Below are 27,961 nucleotides of genomic sequence, written 5' to 3' on the forward strand. Positions count from 1 at the left end.
TCTCAACTTCCAATTTCGAGAAAAAAGTTATGTAGATTCTGAATAATTCAAAGTCACTGAGTCGAAATATTCATTTTCGAATTCTATCCCTCGGTGACCTACAGCTCAGTGATTTTGAAACAAATGAGGTGCTGAGAGCCTGAAAATTCGAATTCAAGAAGTGAACACTCAATATTTATAAATTATGATAGAGAAAGTCCAAATTTTTTCCAAAATTGCAAAGAAAAACTCTTCTTTTGTTGTCAAAATCGCCAATAAATCTTGAATTTTTGCTAAACATTGTCAGGAAGTCTTGCAAAATGACAGAAATTTTTTCAACTTTTTTCCAAAATTGTAAAAAAATATCATTATTTTTTTCAAATTGCAAACAAAAGTGAGACATTTTGTCACGATTGCCAAACAATCTTGATTTTTTGCTAAATTGTCGAATAAGTTTTTTTTCAATCGTTTTTTTTGTTTAGAAAAAATGCAAATACTCAAGTTCTGCTTTTACAAATATGCCAAAATTGCAAACGTTTTGTTTCTTACCAAAACTGCAAAATAATCTTGACTTGAAAAAAAATTGCCAAAAAGTCACGCATTTAAAATAAATAAATCCTTTTTTTCTCCCTGGATTAAAAAAGTCTTGCTTCTTATCAAATCTTCCATAAAAATTGATTCTTGCTAAAAAAAATTACCGCAAAGTCCCAAAAGGTACAACTTTTTCCAAATTGCCAACTAATCTTGAATTTTAGAAAAAATTTCCTGAAAATCTTCTATTTTTCTCAAAAAAAAAAGCCTTTGCCAAAATTACTGGAGTTCTCATCATCAAAATTACTAAAAATTCCAAAATCTTGCATTTTTGCAAACAAAGTCTAATTTTCTCCAAAACTGCCAAACAATCTTGATTTTTGAAGAAAAAAATGACAAAGAAGTCCTGCATTTAAAATAAGTACTAAGTGAGTCCTGTTTTGACTGTTTTTTTTTTTTTTTTCAAAAAGTCTTACTTCGTACCAGATTTTCCAAAAAAAAAATTCCAAAAAAATACCAAAAAGTCTTGTATTTTGCAAAAAAAAGCCTTTGCCAAAATTACAGGAGTCTTTCTCACCAAAATTGCCAAACGTGCAAAAGCTTGCATTTTTGCAAAAAAAAAGTCCAAATTTGATTTTTTTGAGAAAAAAATTGCCAGAAATCCTGCATCTTATCCAAATTTTAAAAGTTCTGTTTTTCACCAAAAATATCAGACCAATTTGATTTTTGCTAGAAAGTTTGGCCTTTCTCGAAAAAAAGTTCAACTTTTTTCAAACAATCTTTATTTAAAAACAAAAAAAAAGTCCGTTCAAAATTGCGTAAAAATATTGATTTCTCGACTTAAATTGCAACAAAGTTTTGCATTTTTTCCAAAATTACAAAAAGGCTTTGCTTTGTTGTCAAAATTGTCAGAAATTCTCGTATTGCTCAATAAGACTACTTTTTAATTTCCAATTCCGAATTTCATTAAACCTATTAACATAATTCTCTTGCTAAGATATCAACAACAAATTAAGAATCTAATAAACTTCGAGATTTAGTCATTCATTACGTAATCGTACAAAATAACACGAATTATATTTTGGCGATAAGAATATACCTATATGTACTTTTTAATTGAATATTTTATGCTGTTGCAAGAAACATCGTAGGTAATAATGTATGTGCACAACCATCAACATAGGAATTAAACATTTACTAGAAATTTGCGTTGAACGTTGCAAATTGCCTACCTACGTATTTGTGCCAATTTTATATACATTTGAGAAGGTTGGTGTTTGAGGCAGGGAGCGAGAAGGGGCGGTAGATGGATTTTCAAATAGAAAATCCAAATTTATGTAATATACATATTTTGGGCAATTTTGGTTTTTTGTCCCCCCCCCCCTCAAAGAAAAGAATTCTTTTTTCTATTTTTTTTCTATGAAAGACAGACTTTGAATCAAATCACCTATCTGGAAAGTCACCAACAATTTTGACTACATGCTGACTCGACATGACGAGATTTTATCTACGCAAAAATAATTACGCGACACCTTTAGCCAAACGAGGTATTTTGCAATCGCTTTTTAGCAGAATTAAGACTGAAACTGATAAAAAATTCTTATCACTACACCGTGAAACAATTAAAAGACGCGTCGAGCTCGGTAATGTTCTAATATGTACGTCTTGGGCGATACACGGAGACTCTATTTACGCTACCAGATTGTTATGAATGTTGGTCAGTTACCCGATCACGTTATAGTACGATTAGGTAATACGGTACAGCGGACTTATACCGGTTTTGTTTTTCATATTACGATTTTAAAGTGCTCGTATTAATACATATAAGTACGTGTGTATTAGTATTAGTACTCGATATACTATGTTTACTCCACTTTCTCCTGCACACTGGCATAGGCAAGGCAGCTTCGTCGTCGTCGTCGTCGTCGTCGTCGCACAACATATGACGAAAATCAGCAATCAAATATGTAGTTGCATAGAAAGATTTTTTAATCGATCTCAATATGTATCGACGACAATGGTGGCAGAGGCAGAGGCAGAGACAGAAGCACACAGGGATTTGTCTAATTGAAATTATATCAGCGCATTGATTCTATAGTCTATGAGTTTTAATTGATGACGAATGATATGTGGAAATATTATTTTTTTCTTAATTCGATTATTGTTTCACGAATCCGTTCGATACGCTTGTCCTGAATCTAAAAACTATACACGGAAGTAGGTACCTATAACTCGTCTAAATTGAGAAGGAGGTAAGCAGGATCCATAGCCCCTAAAGTTAAACAGACGTCTATTTAATTTTAAAAAATTACACGTATTCATTATGTATTTACAAAAAACGTGCATCTTGTTATGAAATTTTTGCGCATCTTGTTTTTTTTTTGTTTGATCGATAAATCATCTAGGTGCAGTGAGATCATCTTCTTTCACGACTATTACGAAATGTACAAAAATTTCTTTCTCTCGTGTATACCTATTTGTAGGACTAGTATGATAATTAGGAATTCAGGTTTTTTTTTCTCTCTAAATATAATACACCTATGATTTGTTGTACGCCTTATTGTGCGATGTTTTAAAAAGTTACAACTAATTTTAAATATATACAATGTGTTAAGAGAGGTCGAGACCCGATGGCAAGAATGAATATAATTTAAGAGTATTTTTATTAAATCAACGATAATACAAAAAAATGGTTAACTTAGATACTAAAAATAAATAAATACATAAACAGAAATTGTCATTTTTAAATGAAAACTAAAAAATACGAGATTGTTCTGCTCGTGTGTGATGGATTTACGCACGTAAAATGCAGACAGACGCGTACGCTAGGTGAGTATTTAGCGAGTATTACACATTGTCAAGGGCTTAAATAGTCTTCGTCGAACCAGTCATCCATCTCAAAATTCACCCCTTCAGACTGAAGTGCCACTTGGCTAGAGCGACTACTGAAACATGATATTACTCATTTTTAGCTATTACGGTATGGTCTTATAAGGTCATTAATCTGTATAATACCTTTCACCGGATTAGTATTTTATGGAAAAAACTGTCGCTGGATGATAAGAGTACATATATCCTCGATGAAGTTACGAAATTGCGGTATAAGCAATGGCCAAAATTTTTTTCGCGTTCCCGAACCCAAGTTAATGAGATGTTAAGATATGAATTAGGTATAGGTAGGTAATTGGTTCGGTGCAGATGTTTGATAAGCTATTTTATTTATTTTTTGTATGTTTGGTTTGGTTTTTTTCCAGTGTGTTGAGATGCGATGATTTGTGGGAATGTTGAGAAGCGTTTTAGTGGTGAGGAAATTGGTGAAGGGAAACGCGACGACATTGAGTAGTAAGTAAATTGTTCGTATTTATTTATAGAAGGTATTAAATTATGCATAAATAAGTTACGTATATAGAATGTAGATGTCCATTAGAGCGGATGCGAAAAAAAAGTCCATGGATTTTTACCAAATTCAGCAGAAACTTTTAATTTGAGTTGAAAGTTACTCAAAAAAAAAAACTTCAGCTCTGGAGATGCTCATGGAAAGAGTAGTCGTTTTCGAAAAAAAGTAGTTTTTTTGCTCTAGCTTCTACACAACTAGTTTTTGGAAAAATGGTCCAGTTCCCAATAAAAGTATTTGAGATTCTGCATTAATCTATGCTATTGCCGTCAAAATCCAAGACCATTGGGTTCTACTGATTGTGAGCAGTTAAAAATTTGTAAATATTTTTTTTGGATAAATTCATGTTTTGAAAATTTTTCCTGTGCAAATATTTCACATTAATTTTGCCAAAATATTGAAACTGAAAGATATCCTTCTTGAAATTAGGAAAATATTTTGAACGTAGTTGTGCCAATTCCAGTGTTGAAAAAAAACTGTTTTTTTTTTTTTAAAGACAAAGCAAACGATTTTTTTTGTTTAAAACGTATTTTTTTTTTTTTTTTTGTTTGAAACAGGGTTTTGAACTGCTGGATTCTTAAGGGTTTTAAACATGTTTTAAACATCTTTAAAATGTGTTTTAAACACGTTTTTAACACAAATTCATTTTTTCAAATATACGTTATCCAATAGCTATAAGGCTCAAGAAATATTCAAAAATTGAAATCAAAACACAAAATTTGCCTAACGTGTTTTTTTTTTAGGAAATTGTAGTTGAAAAAAAACTTGTTTAAAACAAAAAAAAACATTCTAAACAGAATTTCGTTTTAAACACTGTCTGTACTGGCCAATTTCAAGTCCTTCATTGCAAATTTCAAAAAATTCAGAAAAATGGCTAAAATTTTATGAAATGTTTTCAGCATCTTGAAATTTGCAATAAGGGCCATAAAATTTTCAAATATAGATAATAGTTTTTGTGTTGTAAAAAAAATATGTATTGGAAAATTTCAAATTTTTCATTACAAAAATTCAGTTCTTTGGAAAAATCGAGGATTCTATGAAAATGCAGGAAAACAAAATTGTAGAGCATGCCATTTCCTACCAGTAAGGTGTGATTCATTTGCATTCATAAGGCTTTACTTTTGAGATATTGTGAGCTAAGGTTTGGAAATTTAGATCGACTGGATTGTTTTGATTTTTTCAATTTTTCATCACAAAAAAATCGATTTTAGAGAAAAACCAATCGTCTTGTAAAAAATTAAGAAAAAACGCGGATTAAGTCTCTTTTTTTTAATACCAGAGAAAAAGTTCTAAGTATAAATTATGAATGAGCATGTTTTTTAATTATCCAGTAATTTATCAAAAAATTTCCTGTAATTTACCGAAAATTACACGGCAGCTGTTTCGTAAAATCAGATCAGATGTAAAGTACCTATTTTAAATGTGGGAAAATGATATTTTTCTACCTATTGGTGAATTTTTGGAAGTTTTACATGAAGAAGTCAAGAATGTTTTTCCAAGTTTTCAAAAGTCAGCGTTACACAAATAGCGTTATTCTTTTGTGATATTTCGAGCAGAAATCAGAAAATTCTACGTCATTTGACCTGCATAAAATCATTCATACCTAAATCCACTCAAAATAATTGTTGAAAAATCCATCTCAAAAACTGTACAAAAATGTACCTAAGTATGTAAAAAAATTTTAAAATGTCCTTTACACGTTCACAAGTTCATAAAAAATCCAGCTACATAAAATCTTACATTATTCTTTTTCTTTCAGAAAATCATTTGCTCAAAATCACAAGATTAGACAGGCATCGTAAAATCAAGGGAAAATCCATTTAAAATTGGAAAATCGAAAATCGTAACGTACAAATATTCTGTTCTCAAATCACTTTTTGATACATTGGCGTACTTAATCAAAGCTGTTGAGAGCCAAAATACGTCCATGGAAAATTTCATATTTTACCCTCCCCCCCCCCCTCTTTGTGCCTTAGGTTTTGGACTGGTATTTTAAAACATTCCTTAAATTAGGATAAGGTATCGATCCTTAACGGCTTAACTCATGATGAAGTCCCATTAAAGATGGTGAAAAAGTAACTTGAAAAGTTCTCTGATAAGTACGGAGTTCTCATCTGCAAACCTATGTGTTTTTACTCTCTTTCCAGTGAGTAATTCTTTAAGAATACAATTTTTAAAATTTTATCAATCTCCCTTTTTCATTAATCACACAAATCCTCAACTCAAAAATGTGATATAAGTGAGATTTCGAGGCAATTCCTTCACTTTTTTTCAGAAGAGCATTCAAGGAACAATTTTCTCAGTCTTCTCTCGTTTTATGAAACGATTACTGTGCAAATTTTTGTGCTCGAGCATGCACACGTATCATAAATTTCCCAGTAAAATGAGTGTTTGGGCATATTTTTTACATTATTTTGATCTTGAAAGCATAAATTCAAAGAGCATATTTGGCTGATATTAATTATTTTTGACGGTTTATGCAAAACTGGCAGAAAATGCTCTGGAAGTTTCAAAATATTTTGATGAAATCACCGTAGGTAGGTATTCTTTTTTTCTGGAATGATGTTGATTCGTTTGATGAAAGAATGATGGCAACTTCTCGAAAACTCGTCAATGGGTTTGGCACTCAACTGATGTTACGCCCAACAAAATACGAGTAATTTCACCCTTTTGGTCTTTTCTACAATTTTTCACCAGTAGTCAGCTTTATGGTTTGTATTCTGTGTGTGAGTTTCTTCTTGGCCGAATAGTTGGACTCAAATAAAAAAGTTCCAATGTTGTTGGAGTTGACGTGTAAATATTAGTCTTAGGATAAAGGGTTATGAAAGAGGCCACAAGATTGGGCTGGGTTTGGAACTGTATTAAAACAGGAGAAAATATATCTGCAACTTCTTCAAGTACTCTACAAGTCAATTCATCACGTTTCAGAAAGTAGAGGTGCTGTTACTAGAACATGAACTTCCTGCAGTGGGTACATCATCTTCAAACATAATTCCTTTGAGGTGCTTGATTTTTCTTCTTTTCTTATGGAGGTACATACTTGGAATTTCATTTTCTGTCCAGTAATTCTTTATCTGCTGAAATTGAATTTTTTCTTAACTTCGCATAGGTAGGTAATGGGTATATTAATTCCATGTTTAGTCTTCCATCCTGTATCTTTGTCTCAGTTCCATACATCCTAAAAGAAAATAAAAACACCTCTGGAGAAACTGAAACTGTCGTTTTCTTTCAACTCCTCGCATAGAATTTCAAGAGAGCCATATTCTTCGAAGCACATGCACTTCGTCTGAGCGTACACATTTCGTGAAGGTGATACCTTAACAATGCACTTGATATTCACGACCACCAGAACCTCAAGTTCTTACATCGAATAGGACACGACCTAGTATACATTATAACAGCACCCATCCACGTGCCATTGATACAGCCATCATCGTCATTCACGCATTGACCCTTCTCATATGCTGGTATATCAGATTTACGTAAGTTTCTGTCTCGTAGGTTAATTATTTATGCACCTGCAATCTTTAATCGTTTCCAAGATCAATACATTTTAACGAAAAAGTCGTAAAGTGGTTTTTTCTCCACATAAATTGATAGTTCGATAAAGGAGAAGAGGGCCATGGCAGTGAGATGGAGTTGCATCGTTGATAATTACACGTAGATATGCATTCGTGGCTTGTAAATTATCTTAGAGACTGATTGGTGATTGGGTGTGTGTATATTTTTATCTAATTCGCATCATCCAGGTCTGTTGTTGCAATTGGGTGTACTCTCGTGCTAATTTTTTTTTACTGAAAAAAAGTTGATTTTAATGATGGTTGATGCAAATTTAGATCATGTCGTTAGTCAACCGTCACCTAGATCACACAGTCACCAATTAATAATTGCTGCTGCTGGAGACATACGTAGAATAGTTTTAAACGACGTAATATCTAGCCGAGTACGTGAAAATGCATCGATGGATGACTGGCATATTTTCGAATACTGGGTGAACTCTTAAAATATGAAAGTTAACACGTATTAAAAGTAAATAATAATTTTAGCGTACAACTACAACAAAATAGAAAAATCTTATCTGAAAGTATTCCTGTGTACGAGACCTATACGTATACACCTGTAGGTAGTCCTCATTATATACGTATTTTTCACGAATTCGTAATTTTTTGCTCACTATTTCCTCAAGATGTCGAGTCGTCGAACCATTTATCATTTTAAAAAAGAGTTTTTTTTTTAATACTCCGTGAGACGAGAGTTGGTCACATTTCAAAAATCTATGTATATTACCAATGTTACGCAACTTTGCTTTGAACTCAAATTACATAAGTCGACATTCTGACCAAACGAACGAACCAAGATTTTATGTACATTTTGGAATCAACGGTAATGTTCGCATCGCATTTTGAGCGACGTTAATTAAAAAAAAACGCTTCGCGTCGATGAGAATTGAACTTCCGCCAATTTAATTATGACGCCTATGTCGATGTTTCCTTTTAAATTATTTATTTACTTTTTTTTCCAACTTAATTCGAACTCTCGTTATGTAAACAATTCGACTGTATATTGAATACGTGATGTGGATTGTTTGCGTTAGGTACATTTTTCATCTGGGGTACTTTAAGCCGGTACTTAGTAGGTGTATATATCTCTGTCTCATTGTGTTCCAATTGATTACGAGTATTTAAGATTTGCGTAACTTTTTTCGCGCCATCGCAACAATAAGTTTGAGTATTTGTTAAAGTTACTTATTACGTTCGGGTTTTACAAATGTCCAAGTACCTATACGTGTAGTCGAGTATTTATGTACCCACTATACAAGCAGCGTGCTTTGCTCACCAACACCAACCATACTATTCTAGAAAGTTATTTCAATAACTACCAGCGAAAAGAAACTATAACGTAAGTGTAAAATGAGCTTAAGATAATTTTAAAATACTCGAGATGAATTTAAAAGTGATCCTAATCTGATTGATGTCTGAATAAATAAGAATTATTGGCTCGAAAGATTCGTGACATTGATTGAAATTGAATTCATATGTGGGTACTTTAGCTTTACCTACTTGAAATGCGCAGTGGAGGGGTTTTGAGTTTACCTAATAATCTTACAAAGATAGAAAGAGACAGACTTGTAAACGTTGTGCAAATTTTCAGCTGTAAAGACGAGAAGAATTTCTACACCTAAGGGGCGAAAGAAATACGATTCATTGAGTTGGAAATTAGGTAATCGAATGAGTCGTTAAATTACCAAAAAGCATCGAAATTTGTTGAAATGTTGAGAATACTGGAAAATGAAAATTAATCAGAAATGAATTTTTTGGCATAACCATCTACCTGTAAGTCAAAGAATTGACGCGATTTCAAATTTTGGAAAAAGCTATAACAGAAATTATTAAATGTGAAAAAATTATGCGCTGAAACTTAAAAAAAAAATTTTAATTGGGAAAAACTAAAATTGAAAATTTCACTGAATTGATCTATTTTTTCTAATAAAAAAGTCATACGAATGAGGGATAAGTATAGACGATAAAGCAAGACCCGGTAAGGGACCTTTGAATAAATAGGGTTGTTAACTTGTTACACCAAAAATCAGAATTTGAAATCTATTTTTAGATTATTCGAAATCAGGAATGGGCATTAATTTTATTCGTGATTTATCATTCGAATAATTTTTCAAATCAGAATTTCTTCGCAGATATTTACTTTTTTGATAATTTCATTGATTTTTAATTTTTTTTCATTGGGTAAAAGCATAATTTTCTTGCCAATAATTCCCAAAAAGTCCTGCTTTTTGCCAAAAAATGTCAAAAATTCTTGCTTTTTCAGAAATTGACAAAGATTTTTGTTTTTTTGAATGGATAAAGATTGTCGTTTTTTTGCTGAAAATTCCGAGATGTCCTACTTTTTATTCAAAATTTTCCCTAATTCTCCCTTTTTTGACGAAAATTGCAAAATGATAAGGTATACCTACTCTTTTTACCAGTAATTGCCATAAAGTTTTACCTCTTGTTAATATTGTCAAAGTCTTGCTTTTTGCAAAAAATTTACAAAAACTGCTCTTGTTGTCGTAAAATTGTTGAAAAATGTCACATTTTTTCCAACAAAATCTTTAAAAAAGCAAAAGTTCGGCTTTTTTGCAAAAAATTGCCAAAAAGCATTTCTTTTTGTTTGCTAAAATCATCATTCTTGCTTTAAATTGGCTTTTGTGCTCAAAATTGCAAAAATTCTCACTTAAATAAAAAAATTTTCAAAAATTGTCGTTTTTTTTCAAAAAGTTGCAAAATACTTAGTTCAATTTTTTAAAATTGAACACACACAAAATATCAATTTGGTTCTGTTTTTGGGTCATTTTTCTTTGATCAAGATGGTTTTTTCTCACGGTTTTTCACTTTTTGTCAACTTTTTCGAGCTTTTTTGGTTACTAAAGTTACTTTTTTCGAAAAAAATTGAGTACCAGACTTCAAAGTTTAAATAGTACTTTTAAAAATGTTTCCATGAAATGAAAATTTTGCAGCTTGTTTGAAACATTAAAAAGCCTGAAAAATGAAATCATCGATATAAAAATTTTTATGGACATTTTTATATAACTTATTTGAAAATGGGTGCGTGAGTGTCATGGAATAAGGTTTGAGTTGACCAAAAAATCAATGTTGACATTTTCCCCGGATTTTCAAGTAAAAAGGTCTTGGAAATTCTAAACACTTTCCTTTCTAAATAAAAACTTGAATACGTTTTTCTTGAAAACGTGATTTCAGTCGTAAACACCCAAATCTTATTCCATGACACAAATTATTCTTCCTTTGCATATTTTATGGGACTGAGAAAAAATGCTGTCATTTTTAATAAAATAATTAGGTATTGGCTTTTGGTTATGATGATTTTTTTTTGGTAAAATTAGGAACTACAGAGGGATGTTGTATATTAGGCATGGCTCAAAATTTATCACGACTTTTGAAATGCTGTCTAACAGTAAATTGTGGAGTGAGAAATCAGTATTAGCGATGAAATTCCGGTAATCAGTTGTGCACTGCACGAATTTTCAAAATTTACGAATAATAAAGAATCGTTCTCAACTGTTGGATTTCATTTTTAGGCACATCCCTGTTTTCATTCTCGACTGTTTTCGAAAACCTTGAGTCCTTGAATACTAGAAAGGTACTTACATACAATCAACTGACCATTGCGAGACACTTCAGAAAAAACCCAGAGTGAAAAAAAATCGTGTCGAGTTTTGAAGAGTAAAGGGGGAAGGGTATCAGAAAAACAACATAGGATTTCATAACAATGTGGTCAGTTCAAACAACGAGAACAACACACGTTTGTTAGCGAATTATGTTTACATGATCTCAATGTGTGAGATTTACGGATCTAGTGAAGGTATCCGAGGGAGAAATGAGTCAAAAACTGGTACAGTTGGCCAGCAGGCTAAAACTCTGTTTACCTAAGCTATGATTTAATAGCGAACGTTGTTAAATCAACGTTCAATTTTCAAGGTTAATGAACTCGGAGTATTGAACTTATAACTACAACTCTACAACCTACGTCTACACATACTTGAATTGCAAAATGAAAACGTGAAAAAAATTCTACGAAATGGAATATGAAATAAGCTAAGCGAAAATGACGCTGACGTATGCACTGGTCCAGTGACATAGAAAAAAAAGGGAAAAATATGTGATACATTCATCTTGATAAAATTTCCAACCGGACTCGAGCATAATTGTGTTGAAGTTGCACCGATTTCGTAATAATCTACCGATACATAATATGTTGCTATTGCTATGCGTTGTTCTACTTCTAATTTCAAACGTTACATTTAGGTACAAGTACCTAGCTACCTGTATCTACAACCTTTTTTAGAGTTGACAAAGTCCATAGGATAGGTATTAGGCACATTATGAAATCGAACTGTTTGGACACATTGATAAGAGATGAGAGATTTTTTCCTACAACTTGATGATATTCTCGTCTTTATAGCCTCGAAATTGCGATCGTCGTTTGAAAGGTTATAACCAGCGTCGTCGTCGTCGTCGTCGGTTACCCTTCACCGAAAAAACTCAACCACTTTTGTATAGTACGAGTAGATTATCTTACGTAATATATACATGTTTTTCTCTTCTTCTTTTTGCCGCTAATTAAACCGTCAGTCAGCGTAATTTTAAAAGCAATGAACGCGTTTTTTCTCTCATTTAAATGTCAACCGCGCGATTCAACATTGTTGCTAACCAGTGCAGGAGCGGTGAATAAGTGTATGTACAGTGACCATGAAAAAAAAATGGTAAAAATTATATCACTTACCGGGTTTTCCGTCGTCGTGCTGACCGTTGCTCCGGCTGTGTTCGAGTCGCTTAAGCCGACTTGCGAGTTTTGTTCGCGGTTCTTTTGTTCTAGATTGTTCAATAGACGAGTTTTGAAGTCCAAAACTTGATTGATTTTCTGCAAATTAACGCGAAACGTGGTTTTATTTTTAATCGATGATAATATGACTAAATTAGCAGTAAAAATGAGAGTAGTTCAATGAAAAAGTAGAGTACATATTTTGCTTGGGATTTTGGTGCGGGGGGCGGGGTATTTTTCAAATTGAAAGATAAGTTATGGAAATCCAGAGACTACTTTTAATGAAATTTTAGTATCCCTAGACGTTTGCCAATATTTTTCAGACATTAATTGAGACTGTATTCTTCCATACTCATATCTACAGTTCAAAAAAAAAAAAACGTAAATCAAAATCCTCATTCATCCTGTACCACTGAAGTTCTAGGAATGTAGGAGATTATTCCATCGCAAATCAACCTGGTTTTAAGTTTTTTAGATCCTCCAATTTTGCTCAACATTTTTTTTGCAGATTCTTCGAATTAGGAAAGCAGAAATTAAAACTATGGATTTTTCATTCTAGGATCCGCAAAACCATGAGGAAGGAGTAAGGCGTCCCAAAATTTTGGTCAAAATATAAAAAATGTTAAAATATATGTGACATATTATTTTATTGGGTGTCTGGCAAGTGGATGTCGAAACTTCAGATTTGGATGTAACCGGGTACGACTTAAAAAAAAAAACGCTATATGGACAAGTTGCCTATCTTTAAATTTGAAGGAGCAATCGAGGTTCGGAAAAAAATTGGGGAAAAACATATTTTTGACCTTGGGAATTGGTAGTACTTTGGAAAATAAACAAATTTCGTTGTTATGAATTTTTGCCCAACTTAGGGGCTGGAAACATTTTTTTTTTAATTTGAGAAAAACGTGTTTTTGACTTTGGGAATGGGTAGTATTTTGAAAAATAAACAAATTTTGTTATTATGAATTTTTGCCTGACTTTAGAATTGAAGGCGTCAGAAACATTTGGATTTCTGAAAATACTTTTTTTAAAAATATTTCTGACGCCTTCAGTTTCAAAGTTAGGCAAAAATTCATAATAACAAAATTTGTTTATTTTTCAAAGTACCGCCCATTCCCAAAGTCGAAAATACGTTTTTCTCAAATTAAAAAAAAATGAGAGGCGTTTCGCGATATGGGTCCTTGTGGTGATTCGATGTGTTTTTTTTTTATTGGCGATTCCGACTTACTTTTTCACGAGAAATCGAATGGTGCAATCAGATTTCACCTATCTCATCAACTTCTCGTTTTAAAAATTACTTGAACATGAATACTCAAAAACTCACATTTTTGGGAAATCGAAAAACAAAGTTCTTGTTTGTTTTTGATTTTTTTTTTTTTTTTTAAGGTCGATGGAAAAATTATTTTATAGTTGTTACCTATGTAAAATTTCATGGCGAATCCGAATTTCTCGGTATTTTTTTGCGGGGTAGTCTGTAACGTTGTGTAAATTCGGCTGTTCACCACAAGGTCCCTTTTCTAAATCACGGATATCAGGCGATGATGAACGAATTTCGTCAAAATTTCTCATCCAACCTATGCGCAAGACAACACTGTACCCGAAAATCAAAAAAAAAAAAAATCGAAAAAATCGAAGCAATTCGATGTTTTTTCTCTCCTGAAAAAATCGAAATATCACCACAAGGGCCCTTATCGCAAAACCCCTCTCAAATGTTTCTAGCCCCTTCAATTTCAAAGTTGAGCAAAAATTCATAATAACGAAATTTGTTTATTTTCTGAGGTCAAAAATACGTTTTTCCCACATTTTTTTCCGAATCTTGATTGCCCCTTCAAATTTAAAGATTGGCAACTTGTCCATATAAAGTTTTTTCCAAGTCGTACCAGGTTACATCCAAATCTGAAGTTTTGACATCCACTTGCTAGACACCCGTATTACGTTTTTAAGAGCGCTGAATGATATCGAATCATTTTTTTGATAATTTGATTCGACCCCTTTTCTGATGGTTTAAAAAAATTGTGTGACATATGATTGTTTAAAATTAAAACATGTATCAACTTTCGAAAATTTTAGACCTGTTCGGGAGAAGGGGGAGAGGTAAAATGAAACTGTTCATCGCAAAACTAGAAGAACCAGTGATAAGAATTTAATTTCCTTACGTTTAATCTCATTTTTTTGAGATTTTCATCATAAAAGCTGCAAGTTTTAAAATATCCAATTTTGCTTTTTTTTTTTTGCGAATTCCATTCGATGATCTATTGAAACCACCACCATTTCGATGTTTACTCTCTAAGAAGCTGAGGGATGGAGCCAAATGTAGAAATTTTCATGCATTTGCAATTTTTTGCAAAAGTGGCGAAGTGCATATTAAAAGCTTTTAAAGTCACATATATCACATCTCAAGATTAATTAAATTTTGAAAAAATCTGTTCACGAAACGTCAAAGAGAATATAAAACAGATTCAAATCAATAGGTGATGAAAATTTGAAAATCTCAAAACCGAACTTTCCTGGGGAAAGCTCAACTTTTCAGTGGAAATGATGCAAATTTTGGAGGCGCTGAGTTTCAATATGTGTTTATTTTATGTACCCTCCCTCTTCCCAAATTAAGGCTCTCGCTCAAAAACTTGTCATGTAACTCGTAGTTTGTTAGGGTTTTGAGGGTACTAAGTTGGAATATGCCCTTTTCTCGTCTGATACGGGTGCTGGTTCAAATTTAAATCTCCTCCAGTTAATTATTTTTGGAAAAAAATATCAATTCAAAATTTGAAAATTTTGGATTTGAACTGGCACAAAAATATTTTAAAAATATGTGCCTAAATCGATCGAAAGGGCCACAAAAATGACAAATCTGAGTTTATATTTGCTGAATTTCATTTTCATCCTACTTGAACGTTTTTTCGAAAACATGGAGAATCCAAAAATCCACTGCAGGCTCCAAAACGGTTCGAAACCGCCGTCTTGACTCAGGAGGTTGAAAATGGAATACAAATCAAATTTTTGCCATTACGTCAATTTGTCACATTTTTTTATTATTTTTTTTTCATGACTCGTAAACAGCCAAATTTGAATTTTTAAGAATTGTCCAAAAATCGAAAATGGATTCTAGCATCTGAAATTTTTGCAGGTGGTGTTTTAGGGTCAACTTTTTATTCATTTTTGTCTGGTTCAAAAATTTCCTTGTTAGTGTGAATATTGACCCCTACCCCCTCCTCTTGAATAAAATGAGTACTTGAAGAAGGGAAAGTTTTAGGAGATTTTTTTGGAAGTGATTTAGGTGAAACCAAAATACACCTTACTCATTTGCGGAGGACTCATGTCAAGCGATTCACTCGTTCTCCAATGATTCATTTTATCGTGAATTGTAGGAAAATATATTGAAAATTTTTTTGATTTGAACCGATTTGCAAGAAATTAGAAGTATGATTCGCTCATTTGGATATGAGCTTTCCAAGTTGGTTCATGATTCGCAAACGATTCGTATGCTCATAAGCGCCCCCCTCCCCCACTCAAATGGAGGTTTTGGAAATTTGGAATAATGTATGTATGTAGTAGGTACTAGGTACCTACTGTTTAAAAACGAATTTCAGAAAATACCTCTACCTCACCACTTCAAAAAAAAAAAAGAAAAAAAAACAGGAAGAAAAATATCTAAGTTTTTAATTTTAAAAAATGCAGTGTTGCCAATTTCAACCAACCCTATAATAATTGATCTATCATTTTGTCGTGGTTTATGGAACACGACGGTTTCCAAGAAGGAATTGCTCTAACGACCATTACAATTACATTACTGCGAACAGGCGATTACCTCGATGTATTCTCTGGAAGAAAGCTCTATAAATCCGACTATTATTAAGACATATCGCTCTTACGGATCTGTTTAAATGAAGCGCGGAATTTAAATACGCGCGTAGAAAGTCAACGCACTTCCTAAAACTTAACGACTTATCTCTTCCTGCTGTAAAAAGAAAAAAAAAAGAGGTAATCCGATCGGCGACACGAGACATCGAGACGTTTTTAAAACCCGAAGAATTCCTCGACCGTTTACAAAAATTTATCGTGCGAACACTATCCAAACTGCAAAGTGAGGAACTTACATGTGTAGTAAGTAATGTACTAATTACGCGTAAAAATACCTCCATGGTACCTACAGCGTAATCATTAAGTATACATCTACGTATGTGTAGATGTATGTACTTACAGTACACTAAACCGCATTACCCTGGCTATGTTGGTACGTCTACGTATGTTATATATTACGCAATTGAAATGTAACTTTGACAAAAATTAGCATAAATTATGCTATTAATTACGTACACACATGAGCGAGGTATTAGACCATCGGTGAGAAGACGAAGAGGAGAAGATTTCCCACGATGGACGATTTTAAACACGTATAGGTACCTACATAAATCTAATCGCAGTGGATATGTCTATAAAATCAACTCACCTGGTATAAGAAATTGAATATAATTGCTTTAATTCCTAGGGTGGCTATGGTTTTAAATATTGACTTTCCTACTGATTTGGCGGCATTGGCACTGGCAGCTCCTATAGTTAGAAGTTTAGCTTGTTTAGCTTTTTTCAAAGCTTCGTAAAGAAGTCGTTTCTTACGATCGCTTCTTTCGTCTAAATTTGGCCCAAATACATCTTCTTCTTCTAAAGATGCCTGCAGCAATACAAAACAAGCAAAGGTGTCAGTTTGGTTAAACGTATTGACATATTGAATTACAGCTCAGACCACAGCCAGATGATAACTTACTTTGAGATTACTTTCTGCTAATGTATGTGTTTGTGAAACTGGTTCTAGAGGTGACGATGCCGCCGAAGGCACCACCGGCGATCCGAATACCGCATGTGACAATAATATTAGCAGTAATGCGCATTGCTTCCACGATGGTCTACATTTAGTCGTTGATAAATTATGGTACATTTTATATCTGAAAAAAAATCAATATCATATACAAGGTGTCAAATTTCCACAGTAATAAGAACGTACTCAGGGTACAAACTATAATCGTGTAAATAGATCGCGATATTTTGTAAGTCGTGAGATGGTATTTTCTTTGAGCTACGAGACCGTAAGGTCTTCTATGTACATATGTAGGTAGGTATTTGGATTTTTTAAAAGTGTTTCGTAATCGTACACATTTTACGATCAATTTAACCAATTTTAACGCTATTCGAGTGTTTGTTTTTTTGGCTATTTTATTGACGTTGTAAAATTTCTGTCCAAGTTTGCCGTCTTTATATTGCCGATTGGGAAAGTGAGCGCCATTCGGTGTCCGAAATTAATACTTAGACAAAGGCCAGATGGTCGCAGGTCACAGGTGTACCTCATCTTACATAATATGCTCTAATTGACGAAGAAGAATCGATTTTATTGCCACTTATATACCTATCTATACTCGTAGAAGGCCTATGTACGTAATTTTTAAAATTGTAATCACGAGATGAGCGAGCTTCGCGATGTACGGAAGATCCCAACTGGAGGTAGTTATTGCTGAGATTTCATCACTCTGATAAGTACGTACGAATATTATGGACTACTGTCTGTTTTATCTCATCACTGATTTCAGTTCAGTGTTGAGTAATGGGAAATGTGCTCGTTAGTTGAATGATTGAGCGTGCTCGCGGTGATCTTGCAGATAAAAAATCGTATAGTAGGCATTGGATGATTTAATCAAGTTATAGTACAGTCATTTTAGCAAAATTTTTAGTCGAACCTCGAAAAAATTGGGGGCAAGCTGAATTTCACATTATTTGTTCAGATTGGTCTCTAAAACAACCCATCAAAAGTTGCACCCCGCAACTTGACTGCTACCCCCGCAAGAGGTCATTAACCTTTGCCGAAACATGTTTTTCGGCTTTATCGCCGAAATGAAGGGTCCAAGAGGGAAAATGTTCGAATAAATATTATTCTACGTTAAATTTCATATTACCTTGACCAGTTCAGTTTTTCCCAAAATGGCGATTTCACCCTTACTAAGGAGGGGGTAAAGTTGTCAATTTTATGAAAATTGTTTTAAAACATGAAAATCGACCATTTAGAACGTGAACTCGATTCACGGTACACTCGAAAATATTTTGACCAAAGTTGCACGCCGAAACTTGTATGCTACCCCCGCAAGAGGTCATTAACCTTTGTCAATCTACGTTTTTTGGCAATTTAACCGAAATGAAGGGTCGGAGGGGAAAAAGTGATTGAACTAAAGTTGTTCTACGTTAAATTTCCTATAGGCATGGCCAGTTCAGCTTTTCCCAAAATGGCGGTTTCACGCTTACTCAGGGGGGAGAGGGGTAATATAATGTTGTCAATTTTATGAAATTGTTTTAAAAAATGAAAATTGACAATTTGAAACGTGAACTCGATTCAAGGTACATTCAAAAATATTTTGACCAAAGTTGCACACCGCAACTTGTCCGTAACCCCCCCCCCCCCACCGCAAGAGGTCATTAACCTTTGTTAATCTACGTTTTTCGGCTATACCGCCGAAATGAAGGGTCGGAGGGATAAAAGTAATTGAACTAAAATTATTCTGAGTCAAATTTCCTATAAGCGTGACCAGTTCAGTTATTTGCGTAATCGTAATTTCAGCCTTACAGTGGAAGTGTTTCAAATTGAAAAAAGTAATTAAAAAACTGATTTCGCTTTTTTGATAAATACTTAGACAGGTGTCACATGAACATTTCAAAAATTAGAAAAAAATGGTAAAAAATATTCTAAAAAACAAAAATTTGATGAAATTATAATTTTTCAAACTGAAAAGATGATACTTAACCTTCTATGCCATAACTTTTTCATTAGGTAGGTACCTATTTGCTTTTGTTGTGTAGGTAATATGATTTTAAAAAAAAGAATAAAACGACACCTAGCATTAGAAATTTTTTTAAAAAGTATGTTGAATAGGTATACCTATAAAACATTGAAAAAATCAAGAAATTGATTTAGGTAATTTTTTAGTAAGTTCTGCCTAAAAAAATTTAAAAATCCCAAAAAAATCTCTAAAAATCAAAAACACCAGAAAATCAGGTTTTAAATGGTTAAAAGTTAAAACTTGATTAAATATGTAGCAGAAAAATGTGTTGAAAAATAAGGGCACTAGGTATCAGAGGGTGAAGGAGGGAGGTAGGCTCAAGTCCAGCTGATTAGTCAAAATAAAAAAATAAACCAATATTTGAATTTAGTCTCATTGAGATGGTCACAGACAACATGTCATTTCACTTTCAAATTTTGACCGAATATTAGAGACCAAAGATTCTACTGGTATGCTGCCCAGGTGACCAATGTGAGGTAATGATTATAATTTGTAATAAAGATTTATCGAGGGGAATCAAATAAACTCACTTCAATTTTGTTTTTCTAAACACCATTCTTGACCTCTTGAATTGATAGGTTGTAGTTTCAAAAGATTCAAGAGACTCCATCGAATTTTTAAAATTTTTTGTTTTGGAATAATTTGTATCAAAGAATAAAAGGTTCATTATCTTGGTGTATCTTTCGATTAGGTACCTAATTTGAAAACATATTTTCAAATTCGTTTGGTTCAAATTCAAACTTTTCTCCGATGAGGTTTTTTGAAAAAATAGGTGAATGAATAGCAGTTTGCGAACGAATCAACATAAAAAGCTACGATTTGGCTTACAGCCTATTTTCGAACAAAGAAATCAATTGGAAGGCATTTTGAGTGTCCTAGGAAAAAAGAAAACTTTTATCCCTCCGACCCTTCATTTCGGCGGTATAGCCGAAAAACGTAGATTAACAAAGGTTAATGACCTCTTGCGGTGGGGGGGGGGGTGACGGACAAGTTGCGGTGTGCAACTTTGGTCAAAATATTTTTGAATGTACCTTGAATCGAGTTCACGTTTCAAATTGTCAATTTTCATTTTTTAAAACAATTTCATAAAATTGACAACATTATATTACCCCTCTCCCCCCTGAGTAAGCGTGAAACCGCCATTTTGGGAAAAGCTGAACTGGCCATGCCTATAGGAAATTTAACGTAGAACAACTTTAGTTCAATCACTTTTTCCCCTCCGACCCTTCATTTCGGTTAAATTGCCAAAAAACGTAGATTGACAAAGGTTAATGACCTCTTGCGGGGGTAGCATACAAGTTTCGGCGTGCAACTTTGGTCAAAATATTTTCGAGTGTACCGTGAATCGAGTTCACGTTCTAAATGGTCGATTTTCATGTTTTAAAACAATTTTCATAAAATTGACAACTTTACCCCCTCCTTAGTAAGGGTGAAATCGCCATTTTGGGAAAAACTGAACTGGTCAAGGTAATATGAAATTTAACGTAGAATAATATTTATTCGAACATTTTCCCTCTTGGACCCTTCATTTCGGCGATAAAGCCGAAAAACATGTTTCGGCAAAGGTTAATGACCTCTTGCGGGGGTAGCAGTCAAGTTGCGGGGTGCAACTTTTGATGGGTTGTTTTAGAGACCAATCTGAACAAATAATGTGAAATTCAGCTTGCCCCCAATTTTTTCGAGGTTCGACTAAAAATTTTGCTAAAATGACTGTACTATTACGTCAAAAAATATCATTTAGGTAGTTTGAAAGAAATATATCGAAATGGCCAATTTTTCTCACACTCGTGAGTTAAAAAAATACAAATACGTAGAATTATTGGGGGAAAATGTCGTAAAATTTTTATAACGGGTCAAGGCTCAAGTACGTGAATTTTGATGTATGAATGATAACGTTTTGAGTGCCTATTTGGAGAAATTTTTGCGAAGAATTTTTCGTCCTTGCCCCTAATCTGTTTCGTTCTGCTGTTTTCGCGATTTCTGAAATCAATGAGGGTAGTGAAAACTGAAAATTTTTGTGAGAAAAAAATTATTTTCGTACTTATGAAAAATTTCGGGAAGTCGTTTTACTTTTTCATGATTCCTCCCTCCTCAATTTTTCTAAAACATGCCCAATCTGGAATTTGAAAATGAAAAGTAGAGTGCTCAAATTCTAAAAATTCAACTTTTCTGAACAATGGTTTCTGGCATAACCTTCTGATACTAACAAAAAATTGTTTTTGCCAAAAAACCGAACTTACAAGATAAATTCTTCAGAATTTTTGCAAGTGTAAATTTTGTTGAATTTGGAGATACATTCTAGTGTAGCTTTTAGAGACTAGCGAAAAATGTTATTTGGTAAAATTGAGTAATGCTCCAGCGAGAAAATGAGCAAAATCGATCACTGAAAATTCTTCAAGAGGGTCTTGCCAATTGAGTTTTTGCGAAAGGGAAATAAAGGAAAATGTTTTAACATCCTAAAACTTCTTTTCAGGAAAAATGATACCGGCATTGTTTTTAAAATTTCGTGTGTTGAAAGATTAGTTTTTTTAGTATAAGACAAGTGGTTATTTTCAGAATGACGAAGTGAAAGGGAGATCACCTTTTGTTTGCCCAAAACGTAGGGAAAACCTGAAATTCTAGAAGCCCGAGTGATTCAAAAAGGAACTCGTAAAATGGAATGTTGAAAGTTTTGATTTTCCATCACTGAAAATTTGGAGAATTTTTTCTTCTCAAGATGCAGAACAAAAATATTTTTTATTGTGAAAAATCAAATTCAATCTACGTAAACTGATTTAAAGTTGAAATGGAAATAATGAATTAGATTCAAACAAGAAGGGTGCTAATTTTTGGACAAAAACCGTTTTCAATGATGGAAAACAAGTAAGTAAGCTAATAAGAAGCTTTTTTTAAAGGAAAAATAAAAATTTACCAATTTGATCAATGATTGCGATTGTGTAATTTTTTTTTATTTAAACCGATAGTAATCGACAGAACATGTTCTAAGAACACCGCTACCAAAATTTTAGGCTACAACAATTATTTTTGGATTTTTGGTGAAAATCTACAAAGTTCAAAAAATCTGTTTTTATGACGATTTTCCAAATTTTTCATTGAATATTTTTTTAAAACAAAATGAATCAACGGAAATTATTAGTTTAATTCAGAACTACCGGTTTTTATACCTAGCATTTTGGAATCCATCGACGAGTTTTTAATTTTTTCTATAAATTCTGGAATGTTCTGGAAAGGCCAAGAAAGGACTTGATCTCCTATAATAATATTACCTAATCAGTGCTTCTTGAGCACCATCTCGACCAATCGACTTTAGATTAACCGTTTTTTAAATATTTTAGAGATTCCAGAGTACCCAATTTGAAATTACTAAAGAAAATTAAAGTCGTGCTGGAGGCTCCAAAATGGTCTAAAAGTGATAGTTTTCAGGTTACTTGGTTATGAAGTTGAATTTTTTTTATAAATTGGACAGGAATTCAACTTTGAACTGGTCCTCCTGGAATTTTACAATAACCATCTAATACATTTGAAAGGGTGTCCAATTGGTCCTTCCACGAGTAATTTGAGGAAAAAATTAAAAACTCTTAAGAGCTTCAGAATGGCACTAAACTGGTATAGTATTGAATGTGAGGGGGGGGGGGTCGAAATAAAGTAGTTATTTACGCTGAATCGTTACGTTAAAAAAAAACACAGTAAAAACAGTTTTTTTTGAACTTTTTGAATTTTCAAAAATTTGCCAAAAATCCAAAAATGAATTTTAGCACCTAAAATTGTGATTATTGAGGTCTTAGGTCATGCTCTTTTGAACTGATTTAGTTCTGTTCAAATCAAACATTGTTCAAAAAGTTTCTTGTCAGGTTCATTTGTAAAATTCTTGGGTATTCAAAATTTTGTTGAAAAACCTCTACTAAAATTCTAAAAGGTTCTCTTGTGAAGAATAAAAAATTGTGCAAAAAATTTGTGATTTCTTCGAGAGCTGAAATCTATGTATCTCCTAAAAATTTATGGTAGGACTTGAAATAATCGTGAAAGGGATTTCCTGTCCAATTTTCGGGTCAAATGTAAACCTTAATTTGTTGGTTTTTTTTTATAGTATTCGAATTACAAATCCATAAATTGTAACGTGCAAACAAGTGTTGATATTGAAATTATAAAAAAATTTGTTTTGAAAGAGAAACGGGGGTGGGGAGGGAGGGTTTGAAACTCTTTTTTACTACGCCGGGTTTCCTCATCACAGATGAGTGATCAATTATTTTTTGGAGGGGGGATTCTTTCACACAGTTATTTCCGTACAGGAATTAAATTTTTATCAAATAAAATGACAATCAGATCGAAGAATCTTGATGAAAATGCCATTGGAAAATATCTTCAGATTGAATACAAAATCTTGGAATTTGTAGGGTATGTCTTATCATTTCTTTGCCTTCCATCATTAGTTTCCTCGTCAGTAAAGTTTTGGATCCTAGTATTTGTGATATCTACACTAAATTGATTTTTCATCTATCAAGAATCTTCAGTCGAAGGGAGCAATTTACTATCACTATCAGGTATTCAAAATAAGTTCTATTTGTCACAGCTCACAAAAATCTGACTGTACCTACTTACGCCTTTAACGTTCATTTCTTTTTTTTGTACGAGTTCACTGACTTATTATCACATCTTATTTGCTTAGAAGACCCGAGCCAAAAGTTGACGTAACAATAATCCGAAAAAAATTTATGGTCATTGTTTAAACTCCTACTGATAAAGAAGGCAAAATTAATAATTCCTTCTGGTCCCCTCGATGACTTTCACTTTCAATACGAAGACAAATGGAATGAAGAACCGCAGTTCGAAACCCACAAAGTCATTAGTATACTATAAGTTTAGGCGTCATTATTCGCAAAAACGGAAGTAGATCTATGCGAGTGCATACATCAATTCATACGACCGACGGCGACGCGACGAGACATTATTGATTATAAATTTATGGAAAAATCATAATAACACAGCTCGATGCAATTTGATTAATATTTAGTTTGATTATTTTACCTTTGTGTGTGGTAATTCTACTCCAACGCGACGACTACGACGACGACGACGAGAATTTTAGCACATAGTGTCACCAGCACAATATAACCGAACCGTACACAACGGTAGAAGATTTTTTTCTACAATGTATTTAGAAGCATTTGACGAACACATTACCCAATCACGAACCGGTGCGAGTTTACACGCCCGAATAACGTAAAAAATCTCGTAAAACGACGCTATTTTTCTCGATACCGAAATAATAATGTAAAAAAATATACGAGACGAACTAGTTTCGAGTACACGATGCGAGTGCAACCGGTTATGCGTCTTATTGCAATACGTTCATCGACTGTAGTCGACAATCTGAGGTAGGTATATACCGCGCAACGACGACGCCGTCTTCTATGGACGAATACCACAATATACGCTTATGTATGTACGAGTACTTTCCCCGGTTACCAAATCATATGTACCAGTACAGCTCGTATAGACCCAATGCCAATCTTCCTGCTATACAGCTAGAAGGATGGACAATACGATAGTGTAAGGTGTGCAATGCTCATATACAGACGTTGGTGTAAGTGTATCCATCATCTGCCAGGTGTCTTAGTCGTCACTTATGACACCGAGACACGTGTAATCCTAGTCTACGATGTCTGCGTTTTCTTCCGTTTGCTTTTCGGAAGTCTCATAAGATGATATGATTGGAGGGAGGGGGGGTCTATTGTTTGAGAAGCTGATTACTTTGCAGACAAGTCAGACCTTAAATCATTACCAAGGTGTGTAATGGTTGTCACGAGCACCTAAGGTGCTCATTAGCGTAAGTGAGGAAGGTACTATATAGGTGGGGTTTTTGGTGATATGTTTTTCTTCATCGTTTAATACTCGTAGTCTTCCTGCTTTCTATACGAGGAATAATACCTTTTAACGCGAACAAATTGCACAAGATTTTATCACCCATCTTTCAAGAATGATTTTCAGCCTTTTTTTTCCTGACAAACACTACGTCTTATGATGAGTACCTGTACCTACACTCGTAGTACTCGTACTTGAGGAGTTGAGGATGGTTGGTTGACGCTTGAGCGTGATTTAGATACCGCGACGCGACGCGACGCCGCCAATATAGTCGCATTAGTGGGTGAAAGTTTTACAAGTGTAAGCACACGCAGAGGGCGGGTACACGCAATGTGTAATATTTAATTTAATGATTCATTATGAAGAATTCCATAGAGGACGACCGCTTAAAACTAGATTTACGCGAACGGTAAACGCGAACGCGCGAACTAACGTGTTACAACATAACGTAGGTATGGTATACTCATACTCGTACCTTTACCTATACCTACCCGTGTACGCGATCGTACACATGTGACATGTGACATTTCATAGGTTGAAAAATCAAACCACGCATATAAATACCTCATTATCGTCGTAATTAAACGTAATAATTGCTTCTGGATGTGCCCAGTTTTATAAATTTACCTGTTCAGTAAACTTTGCAAATGTGCTTGCAGTTTCAACCGTGTGTAATCGCACATGTAGGACGTCGAAGGATCAGAAATGATTATTTGCAAAGGGTATTTTTTTTTTAAACTACAAGTAAAGAAATCCTCAAATTTATAGTTGGGGAAAAAGTTGAAAAGATTAAAATTGGTGTAAGATGATCAATTGATCATATTCATTTAATGAGAATTGAAATCACAGAATTAAAAAAAAAAAAACATCAAGTGAACAATTGGCACATTTTTAAGCCCTAACTCGATCTCAAATCAGACAAGACATACTTATGCAGTTATACAGAATTTCAAAATTTGATTAAATCCTGAACTCCTCCCCTCCCCTCTCTAAAAGTCCCTTTCCTTGATGGGAAAATAAGGACAGTGAAAAACTGTAAATTTTTCCCCTTATATCAACTTTTCCTTTAATTCTACATATATTCTGAAAATTGAAAATGTGCATGTCCTGAAATTTTGGAAAGTTGACAATTTTTATGAAATAAAAAACAAAACTAATTAAATAAGAAAGGGGGGGGGGTCTATTTGACTTGAAAAATCATGAAAAAAATCATGTCTCAAGATTTTAAACCGTTCTTATTGTTATCTCCTCTTCTGCCTTTTTGATGCATTTATGGGATCCTGTACTGAAGCATATTGTATTCTGATTTCATCTTCCAAGTCTTCGAATTTTGGTTGAGAACTTTTCATGAGGCATTCTCGACCTAATGATTAGGAAACTACCAGCTTCAATGAGGCAACTAAATTCAAAACTCAAAATACCGAGCTAGGTATTTACCTATGATATTTTGTCATTTTTTTGAGGGAGAGGGGGAATTTAGCCATCTTGATTTTTTTCCCCTCAAATTCAGGTCAAAATTTCATAAAATGCCTCAATTTTGTCAGAAAAAACGGTTGAAAAAAAAACACGGACTAAAATGCTGGAATCTCATCTGTAATATCCTGTAATTTTCCCTTCCGCGTAGTAAAAAAAAACATAACAAAATGGATGCATTTGCGATCACCTCTGCTTCAATTCATTTTAGTGGAGTTTTCCAAAATCCATTTCTGGTTCAGTTAAACCATAGAGACATTTTTCATAGAACTGGTATCGATACGATTACGTACAGATTTTGAAAAGTTGTTCTCAAACTTATGGAGTACGAGATCACGAGCTCAATTAAGGAATCTGAGTCTCTCTGTAGGGTTGGCTAAAATTTTATTTGAGCTTTTTTCATTCAAGGAGTTTTTCCAAAACAATGAATTCAGAAATCTACTAAAGGTTTCAGGGCAGTTCAAACTCCCCTCATTCGGAGGTTGAAAATGAAATTTAAATTAAACATCAACTGTCTCGATTGGGTCAAGTTCTGATATATTGTTCATGGGGCAAATTAGAATTTTCAAACATTTCCAAGATTTTAAAAGCATGAAATTCAATTACTGAAATCAGCATTGTGATGGTGTTTCATTAGAAGAACCCTATTTTTTTGAGAACTTTTCGTGAAAAAAAATTACTAGCGAATTTTCATTTTGGGAGAGGCTCTTAAAAATCATTTTGAAAATTTTCTGAAAATAGGCCTAATTTCTCTTTTCAGATGCTAAATACGTAAATTACATAATTTCCTCTGAGTTATTTTCTCGGAATTTTTTACCCATAAAAATTCAAAAATTAGAAAGCAACGGTTAAAAATTGCTCTTGATTATTATGCCAATTAAAAAAAACTGTATTGAACTCCTCTTCCATAAGCATTTTTGATGAAACAATTCTGTACTTAAATAAGTGTATTTCTTTTTTTCTTCAAAAATACGAAGAAAATTATTTAAAGCTCAAAACTGATTTTGCATCAACGTATTTTTAAAAAAGTCCTTCAAGTTCATTTTGAACTGAAAGAATTTGGAGACGGTTTTTTTGGTGGGGGGGGGGGGGAGATAGAAGTGGCAATTTTTATTCTAACCTATCAGAACCACGAAAATGTTCATAAACAACTACTAAATTAGCACTCAAATCACTGAAATTTTTCATAGAATGATTGATAAAAAAGTTGAGAAAAAACAGATAAACTTTTGCAAAAATTGCACGCTTAATTTTTTTTAGAATGTCTTGAAAACGGTTTAAAATGACTGAAAGTTGATAAAATATTGCTAAAATTGACAAAAATTATCGAAAAATGTCCCAAGTGACAATTAACAAAAAAATCATTAAAAACTGATAAAAATAATATTATTAACGTTGAGTAGAATCTTGTAAAAAATTGAGTATCTAAAATCGACGTAAAAATCGCTGAAAATTTCAGTAAAATTAGACAAAAGCCAGCAAAACTTTTAAAAAATATCTACTTATTGTTAAAACTAATATATTATGGTCTAAAAAAAAATTGAAAAAGCTTAAAAATGGATGAAGTAGGTAG

The 27,961-nt window shown here is 33.2% G+C and overlaps 1 protein-coding gene and 1 long non-coding RNA gene across 3 annotated transcripts in view; one reads left to right on the plus strand and one right to left on the minus strand.

The window, feature by feature from the left end:
• Positions 1-27,961, plus strand: part of LOC135835762 (uncharacterized) — a 153,829-nt gene that overhangs the window by 114,953 nt on the left and 10,915 nt on the right. Inside the window, exon 5 of the long non-coding RNA XR_010556945.1 lies at positions 3,765-3,852. This is a non-coding gene — a long non-coding RNA (uncharacterized LOC135835762). The remainder of the gene's footprint in view (positions 1-3,764; positions 3,853-27,961) is intronic.
• Positions 1-27,961, minus strand: part of LOC135835759 (uncharacterized) — a 37,508-nt gene that overhangs the window by 3,255 nt on the left and 6,292 nt on the right. The window contains exons 1-4 of one of the 2 annotated variants that reach the window (XM_065350176.1): positions 24,079-24,513; positions 16,998-17,175; positions 16,686-16,904; positions 12,200-12,337 (exon numbers count right to left, since the gene is read on the minus strand). In XM_065350176.1, the coding sequence (XP_065206248.1) occupies positions 12,200-12,337; positions 16,686-16,904; positions 16,998-17,168 (528 nt within the window). In that variant the 5' untranslated portion in view covers positions 17,169-17,175; positions 24,079-24,513. Of the gene's footprint in view, positions 1-12,199; positions 12,338-16,685; positions 16,905-16,997; positions 17,176-24,078; positions 24,514-27,961 lie in introns of those variants that run through there. The other variant, XM_065350175.1, reaches the window with a different exon arrangement.

The sequence above is a fragment of the Planococcus citri genome, chromosome 2 (assembly GCF_950023065.1).
Source record: "Planococcus citri chromosome 2, ihPlaCitr1.1, whole genome shotgun sequence".
NCBI lineage: Eukaryota > Metazoa > Arthropoda > Insecta > Hemiptera > Pseudococcidae > Planococcus > Planococcus citri.